The following is an 18,084-nucleotide window of genomic DNA, read 5'->3' on the forward strand; positions in this document are numbered from 1 at the left end:
ATTGTTTAAAGATTTTTTTTATATTGTCATGCAATGCAGAGGTGGCTGGAAACTTGTAAGTAAGATGGAGCTGCAGGGAGCAACTGAAAGGGTAGAAGCTACAGTACACTGTAACAGAATCCTTGAAGCTAGAGAAGCCCAGACTGTTTGACTCAGATAAGGTGTGCAGAACAGCATTGCAGCCGAATAGCTTGACTTTAAATGTCATGTTGTAATGTACAAAAATGTAGCAGACTGATAAAAGTGCCCTTCATGTGGAGGGCAACAGTAGTAAAAGCACAATATACAGTGGTAGTAGGCAGCAACATTCGATAAGTGTACAGCCAACTGTAGATGGATAGGTCACCCTTGGAAATGGTTCATCAGAAAAGATGACTGCACTGCCCATGTTACATGGACTGCGTATTACAGCACCATTGATTGAATGTGTTAGTGCACCTTGTCTTCCCTTGGTCGGTGTACTGCTAGTGTTAGGCAGATGGGCTGCTTGTTATGCATACTTAAACTAAATGGTTTGGCTACTTCTTTTCGTGTACCCCAGAAAGCATTGCAACTTACTGACCTGGGTTTATTGTGCTTTGTTTGCTTGAGTGCACAGCTTATAGCAGGTGGCTGTGCTGTCCAGGGTCTATATTACCAAAGTGAAAAACCCTATTCTCGAATACCTAAACGTTGACACTTAGACCGCGAACCGCGAAAATCCTGAACGCACTAAACCACAAAAAAAATATCAAACTGTCATAGTCGGCCTACCCCACCACCCGCTACATACTACTTACCCAAAGAAAATAAATAAACCACACACGTACACTAACCAAACCCTACTTCTAACCTAAGGTAAAGCACCAGAACCCTACCTCTAACCCTACACTAAACCCCACATACACAACTAACTATGCACTATCCTTAACCCCTCCCTAACCCTAAGGTCTGTAACTACTGCACACGTCCCCTACACACATACACCCAAACAAAATAAATAATCCACATACATACATTTAACAAACCCCTACCTCCAACACTACACTAAACCCCACACACACAACTATCTATGCAATATCCTTAACCCCTCCCTAATCCTAAGGTCCGTAACTACCGCACACTTCCCCTACAGACATACACCCAAACAAAATAAACAATACACATACATATACTTAAAATAACCCTACTTCTAACACTACACTAAACCTTACATACATTACCTATCTATACACTTACCTTAACCCAAATCCTAACACTGAAGTCCTATCTATCGCACTTACCTTACAGAGCTATACTGCAGACGGACCAACCAAAACAAACTGACATTTCGGAATTTGCGGTTTTGTACGTTCGGGATTTCCATACTTCGCGCAATACCTGTCGACGTCTTCGTATTCACTCAAACGTTTTTTTGCGTTCATAATACAGACCCGCTGTCCACACTATGCCTGCTGGCAACAGTATGCACGTGCATATTAGTGACCTACTCTGTGTAAAACAGCACAGAGACAACCTGCTATGCTTGAATGTTTCCCCACAATAGTACACAGTACAGCTGGTTATGCAGGAGAAAGCCATTAAGGGGACAAAAGTCCATCAACACTTTAACAGAATGTAGTCAGAGCAGAAATCAATGTGGAAACGTCTTCAAACGTAAAGCATTTCCAGACACACACAAAAAAGATCTACTATTAAACAAAACTATTTTTTTCTGGAAGAGTCCTTGAATATCTTAACATGTATGTGCATCTTACTGACCTACTCTGTGTAAAACAGCAAGGAGACAACCTACTATGCTTGAATTTTTCCTCACAGTAGAACACAGTACAGTTGAATATGCAGGAGAAAGCCATAATGGAATGTGCAAAAAGTACTGAATTCCCATTGTACATCACAATTCTATAGACAGGCATTGGAAATGCTAGTTGTTTCCCTTTGCATTTCTTTTCAAAATACTTCTAAAATACTTATCTTTACCTTGTGTCTCTATTAAACTAACAAGTCCGCAATATCTCCTTTCTGCATCCTGACAATGCCAGATGAATACTCATGTGGACAAGTAAAACATCAAAATGTTTATTCATGAATGTAGTAAAATGTCACCTGGTGCTGGGTGTTGGGTGAGGCTTGCTACTGCACATCCAGGGGGTTAATACAGTAAAACAAAGCCCACCAATGTCCCAGGGATAAGGGGGTGTACAAGTAAAAAGTGCAAATCTGTGATTGATGGAAGTGGATGCAACCATGGATCCATTAAGGAAGGTCTGCAATGTTATGGCCTAGTTTGCTGATGCAGAGCAAATTTAAGCGTACAAAGTGTTCCTCTGCTACTTTATGCTCTTAAAAATGTAAAAGTACAAAAAGACACTCTAAAGCTTTGCTACACATACCTAAAGAATGTAGTAATTTAAGTAAAAGGTCATTGTGTACACTACTGCGTTTCATGAGGCAGGCAGGATTGCAGTCACAGACTCCTGTTGCCATTATGGGATATCACAGAAACACAGGCTACAAAACACTTGGTACTGTACATAAGAAAACGATAAAATGGGGAAAAAGCAAACTAAAAAAAAGACAGGTAAATCCAGAGGCACAAGCTGTGTGCAGCAGTTAAAGTGGTGGCAAGCATTTATGTAGCAGACCAGGTTTTCTATTTCCAACTCCTACAAACTGTCACTGGCCTTGGCAGTGAGGTAAACAACAAAAAAAAACTCCACTGACTCAAAGATACCAATGAAAATGCAATTCTGTGAGGTAAACAAAACTGGCAAGTTAACAGGAACACTTGTCATGTGATAGCAATGCTTGGACACCACATCTCGTCCTGCAAACTTCCAATTTCCTAAAATATTTAACTGTGCCGGAAATGTTGAACCTCTGGCCCCAAATCTGTCAACAACGGTGAGCACTGAAGAAAAAATAAGAATCAAGACAGTGAGCAGGCTGATGTAACCCACTGTATAACTTACACAAAAGCATATCATAGCACACTTCTGCTTTAAAATCCATTAAAAAGAAACAAATCAGTACTAACTTCAACAGATAAAAATTCAATACAAAGTCATATACACTGCATTAGCCATAATCAAAATCGTGCAGTTAGAAGCTCACTGGAAAAAAAGCCATGCAGATTAGGCAAGACTGCTCATTTACGCAGCTCAGAAGTTTCATTCAAAATAAACAGGGTCAGGAGAATTTGAGGACATATGGCTGGAAATGCAAGGTTTCAAATCTAAAATAAGCAATAAACTACAAGAAAACATGAACTCTCATGCAAACTAGCAAAACAGCAATTGGGAATGGAGGATGACAAGCTATCCAAAGAGCTGAACCAGAATTCCTGACAACATGAATAAAAGCATTTAGTTTACCATGCTGTTTACTACTGAATTGCATGTGTATTTGATAGGGCTTACTCATGCAAGTTTCAACACTAATTTCTCAGTGTTGGTCAGGCTGAGCTGCATCTTGTAGGACACTATACCTTATCTAATTTCACAGCAAAAGATGCATCTTGTAGGACCCTATACCTTATCTAATTTCACAGCAAAAGATGCTTTATTAATTTTAATTACCTGCAGTGGTAAGAGTAATTAAACTCAATGTTTTATTTCACAGTACATCAATCTTTAGTCAGGACTGCTACCTCCAGTAAAAATACAGACTGAACTGTGTAAAACTGAAATGTTTAAAATGAATGCTCATTATAAAATCCAGTATTTATATACATCTATATATATATATATATCTATATATATATATATATATATATATATATATATATATATATTTTTTTTTTTTAATTTTAACAGTGAGATGGTGTTAGCAGTGGTATTGGTTTTACTGAAACTAAAAAAACAGAACAGTGAAGTTAAAACAGTTGATGAGGTGACAAAGCAGTTAGTGCTTCAATCGTGACCGTTAAATGATTAAGTCAAAAATAAGCAAAGCTAACGATCATAATAGTATTATATTATGGGAATGTCAAAAGCAGGTGCAATTTTATTCATCCTCTTATAAAGCTAGTTTTACATGAGAGCTCACATACGTGCTGCATTCACCAGTTCTTGATGTATACCTCTGTATACATGGAACCGACAGCCGTCTGGCTTGCCGCATCTGGAAGAACACAGTGCAAAGCTAAGATTAGAGCAACCTAAACTGAGAGCAGAGAAGAAAGAAAGAATGAGACATGCTGACAGTCATACGGCTTGAATGACAACAGTTTTCCCCATCCAGAATCAAATTTCTTTCTGCATACAAGTTAGCAGAGTTTTAATGACAATTTTAGTCTTTTAAATACAGCAGTTCAAGGGCAGTAAGACACACTGCCTACATATCCAACCAATCACACCCAATGGAAAATATTATATTTATTGAAGCATGTTTTGTCAATAAATTGTGGTTTTATTTACAAATGATATTACCTAGAAACTGTGTACATTAAAGGCATGTCAGAGTATTCATGGTTGTACTAGTATCTATGGAATGCTGCAGCATTGTCATTGGGGACTGAAATCATCATTCACAGAGCTTCCCATGACATGGGCATAAAAGCTATTAGAATCAGAACAAGACATTCTAAAGCAACTTAGCATGGGAAATGGCAGTTCACTGCAAAACATTCACTGAAAGATTAGTAAGTCTCATAGTGACTAAGAGATGCTGCACATTCCAACCAAACCACCTAACCCACGGTTCAGTATTGTCAACATTTGCGATGTACTGCTCAAAAGGTGGTACTCCCTGAATTAAATGCTAATAACTCATCATATCATGTCATCACTTCACATTCAAAAATATCACTAGTAAGATAAACTCGTTGTATTTATCTAATTATGATCCAAATAACCCCCAAAAAACAAATGCACCATGTCTAACTCTCCTATTTAAATGCTAGAAGTACCAAATAAAGACCTACACAATCAGAATTTTTACACACAGAATGTATATTGTGTCAAAAACATAGGCAAAAACATTCACACTAATTGCTAATTAGGCTTAACTCACTTCACCTTCAGTCTGCTTTTCTTCAGCTAAAAACAGGTGTTAACGAGAAAAAATGACTGGCAACCTTGTAAACACAAGTACAAACTTCATGTCATGTTTCCAAGTCTCTCTGTTTAAACTAAGAATATTAATCTTGACACCCACTTTTATACCAACAGGAGACGTGATCTTTTCTGATCAACCTATGATCACAACACTATATTAACTTGCTACTTACCAGCCTTTTTTATCTTGATACAGTTTGAAGCCCAGGGTCATTATTTTATTTATTTAACATTTGTTAACCGAGAAAGTCCGACTTGGAACAAGCCAATTTTCAGCGGAGGCCTGGGGAGAAATGCTCCAGATGCATGTCTTTGTAACGTGGGAGGAAACCGACATGAATGCAGGGAGGACATGCAGACTCCGCACAGAAGGCACCCCCAGCCAAGAATCGAACCGGAGAACCTCTTGCTGTGAGGCAACAACATTACCACTGCACCATCCAAACAACTAAGAAAATGTACTTTCTTATTTTGGTGGCATATACAACAGTCACTGATAAACCCCTGTTTACCTTGCACTTAAAAAAATACCTTCCATTGCACACTGTACAGAACTATGTCACAATATACCATGCAATGAACATAAAAAACTTTAATAACAAAAACAGAAGTTATGTACTTACCATAACGTTCCATGTGTTATTCATCTCGCCTTCACTCTTACAGATGGGTTCGGAGCCGATCCTTGGCTCCGAGTCGGACTATTACAAAGCTCGAGGTTTTCATATAGCTCGAGGCTAAGTCCTTATCCCATGATGCACCTAGAGTTACCTCAGATCTTGTTTGCTGCGTATAATAGTACCATATATCATTCTATTACTCCATAAGAGAAAGCTATAGAAGGGTTGAGCAACCAGGAAGAATCCGGCTTCTCGATCAGCGAAAAACCCTGGAGGGGGTAGGAGGGTGGGAAGCATGAATGAAGGCGAGTTGAACAACTCACATGGAACGATATAGTAAGTACATAACTTCTTTATGTGAAGTTGTTCTATCTCGCCGTTCATTCTTACAGATGGGTAGCGTCCCAAGCACCATCTAACTCGGGTGGCTCATGAGAGTATGTTTTTCAGGACAGTAGACCCAAAGGAGGCCCTGTTAACTTTGTAATGAGTGATAAAGGTACAAAGTCTTGACCAAGTGGCTGCTACACAAATGTTATCTATAGAACATCTGGCAGAAAAGGCAGAGGATGTAGACACTGCTCTGGTACAGTGAGCCTTAATTTTATGCTGTAAGGGCATATTAGCAGCTGAATAAGCAAATGTGATACAATCAGATAACCACTTAGACAGAGTTGTAACTTCAGTACAAACTTTAGGCAAAAAGGAGGGGTTTGTTTGAAGTGAAACTCTGTCAGCATGGAAAATCAAATAAGGATGCTTAATGGACAAGGCTTGAAGCTCCGACACTCTGCGGGCAGAAGTGATAGCTACTAAAAAGATGGTCTTCCATGACAAAAATTTGAGGTCACATGAGGAAGCTGGTTCAAATGGAGGGAGAATAATGCAAGAAAGCATAAAATTTAGATTCCATGGGGTATAGGGAGATTTCACAGGTGGTCTGAGATGAAAGGTCCCTTTGAGAAAGGCTTTAGATAGTTTGTGTGACAATGTTCAACCCTTCAAATCCAATTTGAAAATTAGAGATAGCAGCAAGCTGAAGACAAAATGTTGCTGCTGCAGCTCCTTTGTTGAAGATCATGGTCAAGAACTCTAGTATAGAGGCCATAGGGGCTAGGGTAGGGATCAATGTTGTTTTGAGAGGCCCATATAGAAAATTCTTTCCATTTGCCAAGGTATAGCTTCCTCGTAGAGGATTTATGAGAGCATATGAGAATTTGATTCCTCTCATTATAAAGGTTAAGGAACCTGGCTATGATGGGAATTGGAGCAACCAAGCTGTCAGCTTCAGGGACTGAAGAGAGGGATGAAGCTCCCCCGCCGAGTGCATCAGAAGATCTGAAACTGGGTCCAGAATCCAAGGGTCTTCCAACTGATGAAGTCGAAGGAAGGAGAACCAAATCTGACGAGGCCAATGAGGGCCTATTAGAATGATGGTACTTCCCAGGGCTTTTGCTTTCTGTAGTACCTTGGGTATCAACGGGATTGGTGGGAATGCATACAGGAGACCCAGAAGCCAATCGTGTACGAGTGCGTCCCTTGGGGCTTCTCCCGGAGGGGGAATCAGGGCAAAGTAGCTTCTGCATTTTGTGTTCATGTGGCTGGCAAAAAGGTTGCAGCAAGGCTGGCTCCACCTGTGGAATATCTTGTCTGCTATTTCTTTCTTGAGAGACCACTCGTGAGGCAACAAAATTGCTCTGCTCAGCTTGTCTGCTATCATGTTGGATTTCCCCAAGATGTACGTTGCTAACAGAAAGTGCTGGGTGGATATAGCCCACTGCCATACTCTTAGGGCCTCGTGACAAAGGGGGTAGGACCTGGTTCCTCCTTGTTTGTTCAAGTACCAGACCACTGACATATTGTCTGTCTGAATCGCAATTGTACCCAGAGGAAGAGAGTCCTGGAAGTACTGCAACACGAAAAGTACTGCTCTCATCTCTAGGACATTTATATGCAGATGTGTCTCTTGATCAGTCCATGTGTCTTGGGCTGTTCTTCCCTGAAAATGCCCTCCCACCCTATCAGGGAAGCGTCCGTGGTCACTGTGGTCGCTGGTGAGGGTAGAACAAAAGGACGACCTATTGTGACATGAAGAGAGCTCAACCACCATTGAACATCCTTTTTGCATGTGTTTGTGATCATTATAAGATGAGACATTGGGAGCTCTTACTAAGACCATTGAGTGAACAACAGCCATTGCAGAATGCGCATGTGCATGCAACCTAGCGGTATGGCTAATACTGCAGCTGCCATCATGTCTAACAATTTTAGTACTTCTGATGCTGGAGCCTTGTTTTTGGATATGATATTGCGGACCTGCTGAAGGAGTAGTAAGAATTTTTCTGCTGGAAGTCTCAGTGTGGTGGTGTCCAATTCTGCTCTGATAAAAATGGTATGTTGCGATGGCGACAAGGCAGATTTTCTTGAGTTTATTCTAATGTCCAGTTGACTGCAGAGTGAAAGAGTGGTGTCCCTGGCTTGAATGAGTTGATGCCTGGTGGTGGCAGTAAGGAGCCAATCGTCTAGGTACAGAAACACCTGGAATCTTAAATGTCTCAGGTGAGCCGTGACCACTGCCATGCATTTGGTGAACACTCTGGCGGCTGCAGTGAGACCAAAGGGCAGGGCTGGAAACGGGTAATGATTGGCTCCCAGCTGGAAGTGCAGATAATCCCTGGATCATCTGGCCATTTTTATGTGGTAGTACACATCCTGGAGAGCTAGCAAACACATCCAATTGTCTTTCCCTAAAAAGGGAAGTATCGACTGAAGTGTGACCATCAGAAAATTCTCTTTCTTGACAGATCTGTTTAGTCTGCTGAGGTCCAATATAGGTCTCCAGTCCCCTGTATTTTTTGGAGCTAAAAAGAATCTTGAGTAAGTTCCGGATCCTATCTGGTCTGCTGGGACTGGTTGGATGACTCTTTTTGTTAGCAACGAACAGACCTCTATTGTTGCCTGTTCCCTTTAACTGGGTGGAAAGTCTGGGATTTTTCTCGTCAGTGGAGGGGATGTGGCAAAAGGAATGAAATATCCTCTGGAAATTATACTTTGTACCAAGTTGTCACTTGTTAAATTGAGCCAGGCATCTGGATACAAAGATAAGCGACCCCCGACTGCCTCCAGAGTAGGACAGTCAGGCCTCCTTTCAGTAGTGCTGGTAGGGCTTCCCAAAGAAGTGATCTCAGTCACCCTGGTTTTGCGGACCCCCTCTGCCACGGGAGTGGCGTCTTTCATTATTGCACCTCCTCTGCCCCTGGAGGGGGTTTCACCACATGTGTCCTGAAAGGCTCTTTGAGCTTTGTGGATCCACATCTTTCCTCCCCTTTGACCCTTGAGGAAGGGTCTGGTAGGGGTGGAAAATCAGACTCCGACGATAGACACAGTCTTTCCTTCCTGCTCACACCTGGTCAAAGTTTCCTTATCTTTGGGCCCGAAAAAGGACGAGCCATCAAAAGGGGTATTTACAAAGGATGACTTGAAGGGCTCCGCTAAGGAACACAAGCATATCCAGGATCGTCTCTTAAGAGCAATTCCTGTACCCGCTGCCCTGCTCATTCCATCAGCTGCATATGAAATGAGGCGCATGGACGAGTTCACTATGGAGTTGAGGGTAGCAAGCTGGGAGGCAACTTTATCTGAAGCTTCTGCAGCTACTGTACCCCGAAGAATATCTCCCAGCTCTTTAAGGAGATCTCTTTGCAGTCTAGTAAAATGAGTTGGACAGTTCAGCGAACCCAGTGTAAAAGTCGCTGAACTGTAAGTGCGCTTCCCATATCTATCCATGATCCCAGAATCTCTATTAGGAGGATGGATAGAAGAGGAAGTTTCTGAAATTTCCTTTTTGGTGGCTGCCGCCACCAACATGACATCAACTGGCACACCCTTAGTAAGAACAGATTTGTCCTGGGGAGCATAAATAAATTTATTAGGCCTCCTGGGGACAGGCTCCATGGTGTCCGGAGACTCCCATGCCCTTCATGAGACCAGCTGCATAAGCTCATCGAACGGAAACACCTAAGAAGTGGAATGTTGAGACCCGAAAGCCTTCAGGAGAACCGACTCGTCTTCAGTAGGGTTGGTGGACTGCCAGTCACCCCTCTGCCTAAAGATTTCTAATATCTCAGCAAATGAGATATCCTCAGTGGGGGACCGTGGGGACCCTTCTGATTCATCCAAGTCGGTATCAGATGTCAGGGACTCCTGTGGGGAGTCTAAATTCTTCCTCTTACAGATTATTTTCCTGGGAACCTCATCAGTAGGGGCTTCTGGTGAGGTCTCGGAAGAGCAGGGGCCACCCAATGGAGCTTCCTGAGGCTCTGGGTCTCTACGCTTGAAGCAGACACAGGCACTTTAGGGGAGGAGGTAGCCGTACCTTAAGTTGAAGATGTTTTAGGAGACATAACTCTCCTCATGGCTTCGAAGGCACCTCTGCCCTTATGAGAAGGGGCCGACGGATCCGAGGAAACTGTCGATACCCCCGGCACCGGGACACTGGGCTCCAAGCCAGAGGTAGGAGCTGAGCTCATCCGAGCCGAAGCCCTGACAGGCAGAGTCGGAACCGACAAGTCGGTCCGACTATCCTTCCCGGACCCGACCAGAGAGTTTCAGCTCCTAGACTCCTCGATCAACACCAAGAACGTCAGAGTAAACGGAGCCGAAGACACAGGAGCAGGTGTCAGCTCTAAAGGCTAAACGATCAAGTCCGACTCCTCCAGCTCCTAAGGACTGGTATGGCTCGAAGGAGGAAGAGTAGTAGCTGGTAAAAGGGTCTTCTGTTCCAAAGCCGCTTGGGTCAGAGCCGATAAGAATTTAGCAAAGGCTGGTGCCTGTAAAAGCTTCTGCACCACACACTCCACATCCAAATCGGAAAGGCTAATTGAAGACTGAGATGAGTGGATAGAAGGAGGTACAGACTGCAGGAGTGGAGACTTAGGCACTTCGGATACTGGTTCCAAAACTGCAGACTGGCTCCGAAAGGACAAGATGGTCAGCTCCGAGGTCTGTGGAACCGACGTCGAAGAATTTTTAGATTTCTTAACCTCAGAAGTAGAAGTCTTGGAAGACTTTGAAGATTTACTGGATCCATCTTGGTCGCTCAAAGATTCTTGGAATGAAGTTTTAAGTAAACCTCTGTCAATCAACTTTTTCTTTGTCTCCTGGAGAACCCTAGAAGAGAAAGAATGACAGATGGAGCAGCTTTCCTGGAGATGCAATACTCCCATACAATAAACACAATTTACATGACTTGTCAGTGACAAGACATTTTCTGCCCACATTTAGGACATTTTTTAAACCCTGATTTAGGGTGTTTGTCTTTATCATCAGCCATTGCGAAATACAGTATGTCAATACAGTGCTGTAAAAAATAGACACACCCAACAACAATTAACAAACAAGTCCTTTTAAAACTAAGGGCTAAATATTAATCAGCACGCACACACACAAAACTATTTGTCTAAACTCTAAATAGTAAATATAAGAAAGTTGTTACAGAAAAGTCACTATATAAATGCACACAACTATAATAGAAACTACTAATACACACACTTTATCTAATCTCTAAGATAAAGTATTTCAAAGCTGTGACAGAAAGGTCACTTTAAAACTTTAAGACTAAATCTAACAAGCTATCAGCCCACAATCTAAGCACTAATAAAGATTAAACAAGGCCAACAGAGCTAAATACTAGATAAGAAAAAAGGCACACCAAGGGAAGGGAACTACACAAAAAGCTATAAGAGCTTACCTAAAGATATAAAGCAGAAAATATGTATCAATAATATCAGATATTTTCAATAAAATAAGGTATTTACTGGCCCGAGCTAGCGAGAACCTCCAATCTATTGCAGCGGCAAACTAGATCTGAGGTAACTCTAGATACACCATGGGATAGGGACTTGTCCTCGAGTTATATGAAAATCTCGAGCTTTGTAATAGGCCGTCTCGGAGCCGAGGATCAGCTCTGAACCCATCTGTAAGAATAAACGGAGAGATAGAACAACTTCACATCTTATTTACAGCTGCTACTTTAGTTCATTCAGTGGTTTTCTAAACATTAAGGTATAAAGCAGGCTTTATGCTTTAGTTCTCTCACCAGACTGAGACAGTCAACAAACTTTCAGTCTTTCTCAACAGCTATAGCAAATGAGACTGATGCTTTACAGTTCTACCTTTTTACTAATTTCACATTTTGCTGATCTTCCTGACCAGTATGAGCTCTCAAAACCAATCTTGGGTTCAGTCCTAAGGTATTCCTGATTCTTCTGATCAGCTCTTCGCCTTTCTTCTGAGAGATGAGCATTTTTCTTGTGAAGAACAGGAAAAGGTTTCACTGGCAAAGTCTCTCCTCCTTCTTTCGGCTTTTCCCGGTTAGGGGTCGCCACAGTGGATCACCTGTCCACTTATGATTGGCAGCGGAGTTTTACGGTGTCGAGTTGCCAGCCCTGCACCCAACCTTCCACAGAAGGTACACACATGCACACACTCACACCTAGGGCCAATTTTAGAGTGCCCGATCCACCTACAGCATGTCTTTGAGATATGGGAGGAAACCGGAGCACCCGGTGGAAACCCACTCAACCACAGGGAGGACATGCAGACTCCGCACAGAAGGCACCCCAGCTGCGGATCGAACCGGAGAACCTCTTGCTGTGAGGTGGCAACGTTAACCGCTGCACCAAAGTGGCTGCCCCCACTGGAAAAGTCTCTCTACTGGTTTTCTTTTGTCAAAGATTGATAAGCAGAGGCTGCTTCAGTTTGTTGGCATAATCATAGCTGGCATTTTTTAGCTTCCTCTATAGCTTGCTCTGAATTCAAAAAATATATTTCATCCTCAATGAAAAATATTATGAAGAGAGCTGGATACAGCAAAGTGAATCACACACCTGCCCACTAGGATAAGCATTATTCACTGCATACCAGGCAGAAGAAAGCATCATTTCCCACAAATCACTGATGTCCCCAGATTTTAATACTCTTCCCTTCTACCACTGTCATGAGCAGCTCTTTCTACAGATATGACTGCATCGTCATTAGTATACAGTGGATATAAAAAGTGTACAAACCCCTGTTAAAATGCCAGGTTTTTGTGATATAAAAAATGAGACCACAATAAATAATTTTAAAACTTTTCCCACTTTATTGTGACCTATAACATGTACAATTCAAATGAAAAACAAAACAAACAAATCTGTTAGGGAAAAAATATAAAAAATAAAACATGTACAATATGTTGGTTGCATAGTGTACTACATTAAAGTTCTTCTTGTCATTAGTGCAACTGCGAGTGGCTTGGTGGTGTTTTTTTATTTTATCAGTTGGTTCTGTGTGTTGTGCTTTGTTGGGCGATTTCGGTGTTACTTATCAATTAAAGAGACTCTGATTAACCCCAAATAAAGTTCAGATGTCCTAGTAGGATTTTCCTGACATTTACTCAGTTGCCTACTACAGCAAAAGCCATGGTTCACCGAGGGCTTACAAAGCATCAAAGGGATCTCATTGTTGGAAGGTATCAGTCAGGAGAAGGGTACAAAACAATTTCTGCAGCATTGGATATACCATGGAACACAGAGAAGACAGTCATCAAAAAGTGGAGAAAATATGGAACAGTGACGTCCCACCAAAATTGATGAAAAGACAAGACGAAAACGAGTCAGGGAGGCTGCCAAGAGACCTATGGCAACACTAAAGAGCTGCACAAATTTCTGGGAAGTACTAGTTGTGCACTACATGTGACAACAATCTCCCGTATTCTCCATATGTCTGGACTATGGAGTAAGGTTGCAAGACGGAAGCCTTTTCTTAAACAGAAAAACACCCAGGCCCAGCTAAAATTTACAAAACAATACATCAAGTCTCCCAAAAGCATGTGGGAAACTGTTATGGTCTGATGAGACCAAGGTTGAACTATTTGGCCACAATTTCAAAAGGTACGTTTGGCACAAAAACAACACTTTGCATCACCAAATAACACCATCCCCATGGTGAAGCATGGTGGTGGCAGTATCATGCTTTGGGGTTGCTTTTCTTCAGCTGGAACTGGGGCTTTAGTCAAGGTAGAGGGAATTATGAACAGTTCCAAATACCAGTCACTTTTGGTCCAAAACCTACAGGCGTCTACTAGAAAGCTGAAGATGAAGAGGAATTTCACCTTTCAACACGACAATGACCCCAAGCATACATTCAAATCACCAAAGGAATGGCTTCACCAGAAGAAAATTAAAGTTTTGGAATGGCCCAGCCAGAGCCCAGACCTAAGTCCAATAGAAAATATGTGGGGTGACCTGAAGAGGGCTGTGCATAAGAGATGCCCTCGCAATCTGACAGATTTGGAGTGGTTTTGCAAGGAAGAGTGGGCAAATATTGCCAAGTCAAGATGTGCCATGCTGACAGCCCCCTACCCAAGAAGACTGAAACCTGTAATTAAATCAAAAGCTGCTTCAACAAAGTATTAGTTTAAGAGTGTGCACACACAACAAAGTATTAGTTTAATGGTGTGCACACTTATGAACCAACATATTGTTAAGTTTCTTTATTTTTTTATATATTTTCCCCTAACAGATTTGTTTTTCAACTGAATTGTACAAGTTATAGGTCACATTAAAGGTGGGAAAAGTTTTGAAATGATTTATTGTGGTCTTATTTTTTATATCACAAAAACCTGGCATTTTAACAGGGGTGTGTACACTTTTTATAACCACTGTAGGGCTCATTGCTTTCTTGTGGCCAGATTTGGAGCACACACGTAATATGCCCTATCAATTAACAAAAAAAACGAATGCAGCCTTTTCCTTTCTCTGGTATAACAAAAAAATCTCAAGTTTTCTATGTGGTCTACCTTCTAACTCTGCTATTTTCAAAATAACTTTTTATGAAAAGCCTTATGTCCAGTCAGTCTGCCTTTCACTTCAGCCTCTGACTTCTGCAATCTTATCAGCTCCTTTGAATAGCTAAAAGCTTCTTCTATTTTTTTCAAACCTGTAGTCATTTGACTTTATGCAGTCCTCTAGTGTCTCACATTACATCTGTAAGTGCATTTGATTTATTTTTCCCCTCTGAATTACTGGAAGCCATCTTCTATACTAAAGTTGAAACAAGAACTGGCTTTTTTAAGGCAATGTAGCTAGTAAACAAATTGTACTAAGATAAAATAAGTACAGTTGTGTACACTTACCATAAATGTAGATGTTCAAGTGTATTCACTGCTGCAGTCATCACTTGTGGGTTAATACACACAAACATCTACATTTATGGTAAGTGTACACAACTGTACTATGTTCTTCGTGATTCACTGTTGCAGTCATCACTTGTGGGAAGATTCCCAAAGCTGAAAGGTAGGGTGGTAGGAATGCAGTGAAGGAGATACAGAATAGGCTTTTATTGTTTTAAATGGAAGCTACAATGCCCTGCAGGACTGCTGAAGCAAAGCCTGCCTGGATTTGGAGAAAGTAGCCAGATGGTAATGTTTTGTGAAGGTGTGGACAGATGTCTAGATGGCAGCTTCTAAAATGTCCCTGGTAGTAACGCCTTTGAGGAAGGCAGTGGAAGTTGATTCTGCTCTGGTGGAATGGGTTCTGACTGATTTTAGAGGTACCTTTCCATGAAAAGAGTAGCAGAAATGGATGCAATGTGATATCCACTTGGAAATGATCTGCTTGGATATAGGTTCCCCTCTGCCCCAGATACAAAGCTGACCAGCAGTTTCAGTCTGTCTGATAGACTTGGTTCTGTCTAGGTAGTATCTAAGCTGCCTGTGCACATCTAAAGTATGGGGAATTTGGAAAGAAGGTAGAGAGATGGATGGCCTGATTAAGGGCTACGTCAGATATCATCTTAGGCATAGAAGAGAGGGGTTTGTCCTAAGGGATACTCTGTCTGGATGAAAAATAATGAAAGGCTCAAGGGCCATGAGAACCTGTAGTTCTGATACTCTTCTGGCTGATCTCATGGCCAGCAGGAAGGCAGTCTTCCAAGAGAGGTCCTTTACTTCTGCTGAGGCAGCTGGTTCAAAAGCGGGTAAGGTCAATTTTTCGAGGACAAAGTTCAAATCCCATGCTGGGGTGGGTGGCCTCCTAGGAGGTCTAATGTGCAATACCCCTCTCAGGAATTATGGAAGCATAGAGGTTGCTCTGTTGGAGAATAAGCAGAGATAGCTGAGGCATGGATTTTGATAGAGGAGAGTAAGACAATCCCTTTTGCACGAGCTCCATTAGGTAGTCCAGATTCAAGGAGCGAGATGCATGGGCGCTGTTTTCACCTTTATTTTGGCACCATGCAATGAATCTTTTCCATTTTGCACAATAAGATTTTCTGGTACTGGGCCTTCTGGCCTCTTTAATGATATCCATGACCTGTTTGCTCAGTAATGGCCTGTTATCCACCGCTGGGGTATAAGCCATTCGGATAGGCTGAGTGTGTTAAGATTTGGGTGCAGTACTTACCCTTCTTCTTGGGTTAGCAGCTTTTCTGTGAGAGGCAGACTGATGGGAATTTGTTTGGTTAGGCTGAGAAATAATGGGTACCAGTGCTGTCTGGACCAGTTTAGGGCAATGAGGATAGACCCTGGCCCTTCCTCCTTGATTTTTAGAAGTACCCAGAGAATCACTGGTAAGGGAGTGTAAGCGTACACAAATAGGTTGCCCCAGTGAAAGGATTCAGCATCCACCTTCCATGCTCATGGATAGAATTCCCTGGAGCAGAGCCTGTTTAGCTGCCTGTTTTGAATTGTAGCAAAGAGTTCTATCTCTGGTAATCTGCAAAGGTTTATGATGTAGAGGAAGGTGTCCTTGTGTATCTGCCACTCGTGTGGGTTCAGGACACTCCTGCTGAGGTGGTCTGCCAGGGTGTTGTGCTCCCCTGGAAAGTACTTGGCTATCAGATGCACACCCATTATTGAAGCTGCCTGCCAGATAAGCATAGCTAGGTGGCACAAGGGGTATGAGTGTGTTCCCCCCTGTTTGTGGATACACCACATGACTGTGGTGTTGTCGATGTTGATCAGGAAAACTCCTGTTTCAGGTAGCTCCTGAATGCTATTATAGCTTTGTGTACCACCAGCAATTCCTTCATGTTGATGTGGAGGGTAAAGTCTCCCTGATCCCAGGTGCCCTGAGTGCACATGTCTTCTTGATGAGCACCCCAGGCTGTGGCTGAGACGTTGGTGGTGATGGTCTGGCCTTGGGGAATGGTGGTGAAGGGTAGCCCCCTATTCTGGGTATAAGCTTCTGTCCACCATAGAAATTCCTTCCTTAAGCAGGGGATCAGAGGCAGCTGGTGTTCCCGTGACTGTGAATGTTGGCTCCAGAGGTTCTTGAGATTCCACTGTAGTTTTCTTATGTGGAGCCTGGCTAAAGGTACCAGAAGGATGCAGGAAGCCATGCACCTAAGCACTTGCAGGAACTTCCTTGCTGTGAGATGTGTCTTTGGAGCTAGTTGAGAAAAGTACAGTGGGAGAAAGCTCTGCTTCTCTGCAGAGAGGAATGCTCTTTGGGCAGATCTGTCTTGTGGGTTGGAAATGGGATTTTTTCCTGTTGATGGTGAATCCCTGAGAGGTTAAGAGAGTTTGGACAAAGGAAAGGTCTTGCAGGAGTTTTTCCTTGGTGTCTGCCTGAATGAGGCAGTCATCCAAATAGGGGTAAATCTGGATGTTTTGCTGTCTGCAAAAGTCAATGACTGGAGCAAAGCACTTGGTGAAGACTCTGGGAGCAGTAGATAAGCCAAAGGGCAGAGGAGAGAATTGAAAGTGCTCTAAGCCTGCTCTGAAATGTAGGAAACTTCTGCAGGATTCCCTGATAGGGATATGGAGATTGGCATCTTTGAGATCTAGGGTCACTAGCTAGGTGTCTGGAGCCAACATAGGTAGTAGATTTAGAAGGGTCAACATTTTGAATTTTGGCACTTGGAGGGACAGATTTAATGTGGATAGGTCTAGAATAGGGCGCTAGGTGCCCTCTTTTCTGGGTGCCAGGAACAACCTGGAGTAGAAACCTTTTCCTGCTTGTTCCTCTGGCACTGGTTCCAATAATCCCTGAGCACAGAGTTTTTGAATTTGGCAGATGGCCTCTGCTCTTTGGTTTGCAGAAAAGTCTGGGAATCCTGAAAATCTTGGGCTTTCTTTGAAAGTAAATCTGTACCCCTTAGAAATGATGTTTAATACCCACCAATCTGTTGTGATGGTTTGCCACTTATCTAAAAATAGGGACAGCCTTCCTCCTAGCCTGGTGGGGGTGGTAGAGGGGCAGAGGGGAGAGGGGGAGTCCTTGTAGGTCCTTGGAGTACGGAGTGGATTTAGAACTCCATTGCCTAGACGTGGTAGAGGGCCACTGCCTGGGCCTTTGCTGGCTTTACTGCTGTTGCTGTCTGGAGGGCCTATCTCTGCGACCTCTCCTAGGCACAGCTTTGGGTTGGGTAGGAAAGGACCAGTGTTT

The 18,084-nt window shown here is 42.5% G+C and overlaps 1 protein-coding gene across 11 annotated transcripts in view; it reads right to left on the reverse strand.

The window, feature by feature from the left end:
- The window catches only part of PLEKHA1 (pleckstrin homology domain containing A1), a 2,820,639-nt gene that overhangs the window by 87,541 nt on the left and 2,715,014 nt on the right, over nucleotides 1-18,084 (reverse strand). For 2 of the 11 annotated variants that reach the window (XM_044056047.1, XM_044056050.1), the window contains exon 15: nucleotides 4,031-4,101. The exons of 8 other annotated variants lie outside the window; for them this stretch is intronic. In XM_044056047.1, coding sequence (XP_043911982.1) covers nucleotides 4,031-4,101 — 71 coding nt within the window. The remainder of the gene's footprint in view (nucleotides 1-4,030; nucleotides 4,102-18,084) is intronic. One more of the 11 variants, XM_044056048.1, reaches the window with a different exon arrangement.

This window comes from Protopterus annectens, chromosome 14.part0, assembly GCF_019279795.1.
Source record: "Protopterus annectens isolate FY-2018-M chromosome 14.part0, PAN1.0, whole genome shotgun sequence".
Taxonomy (NCBI): domain Eukaryota; kingdom Metazoa; phylum Chordata; order Ceratodontiformes; family Protopteridae; genus Protopterus; species Protopterus annectens.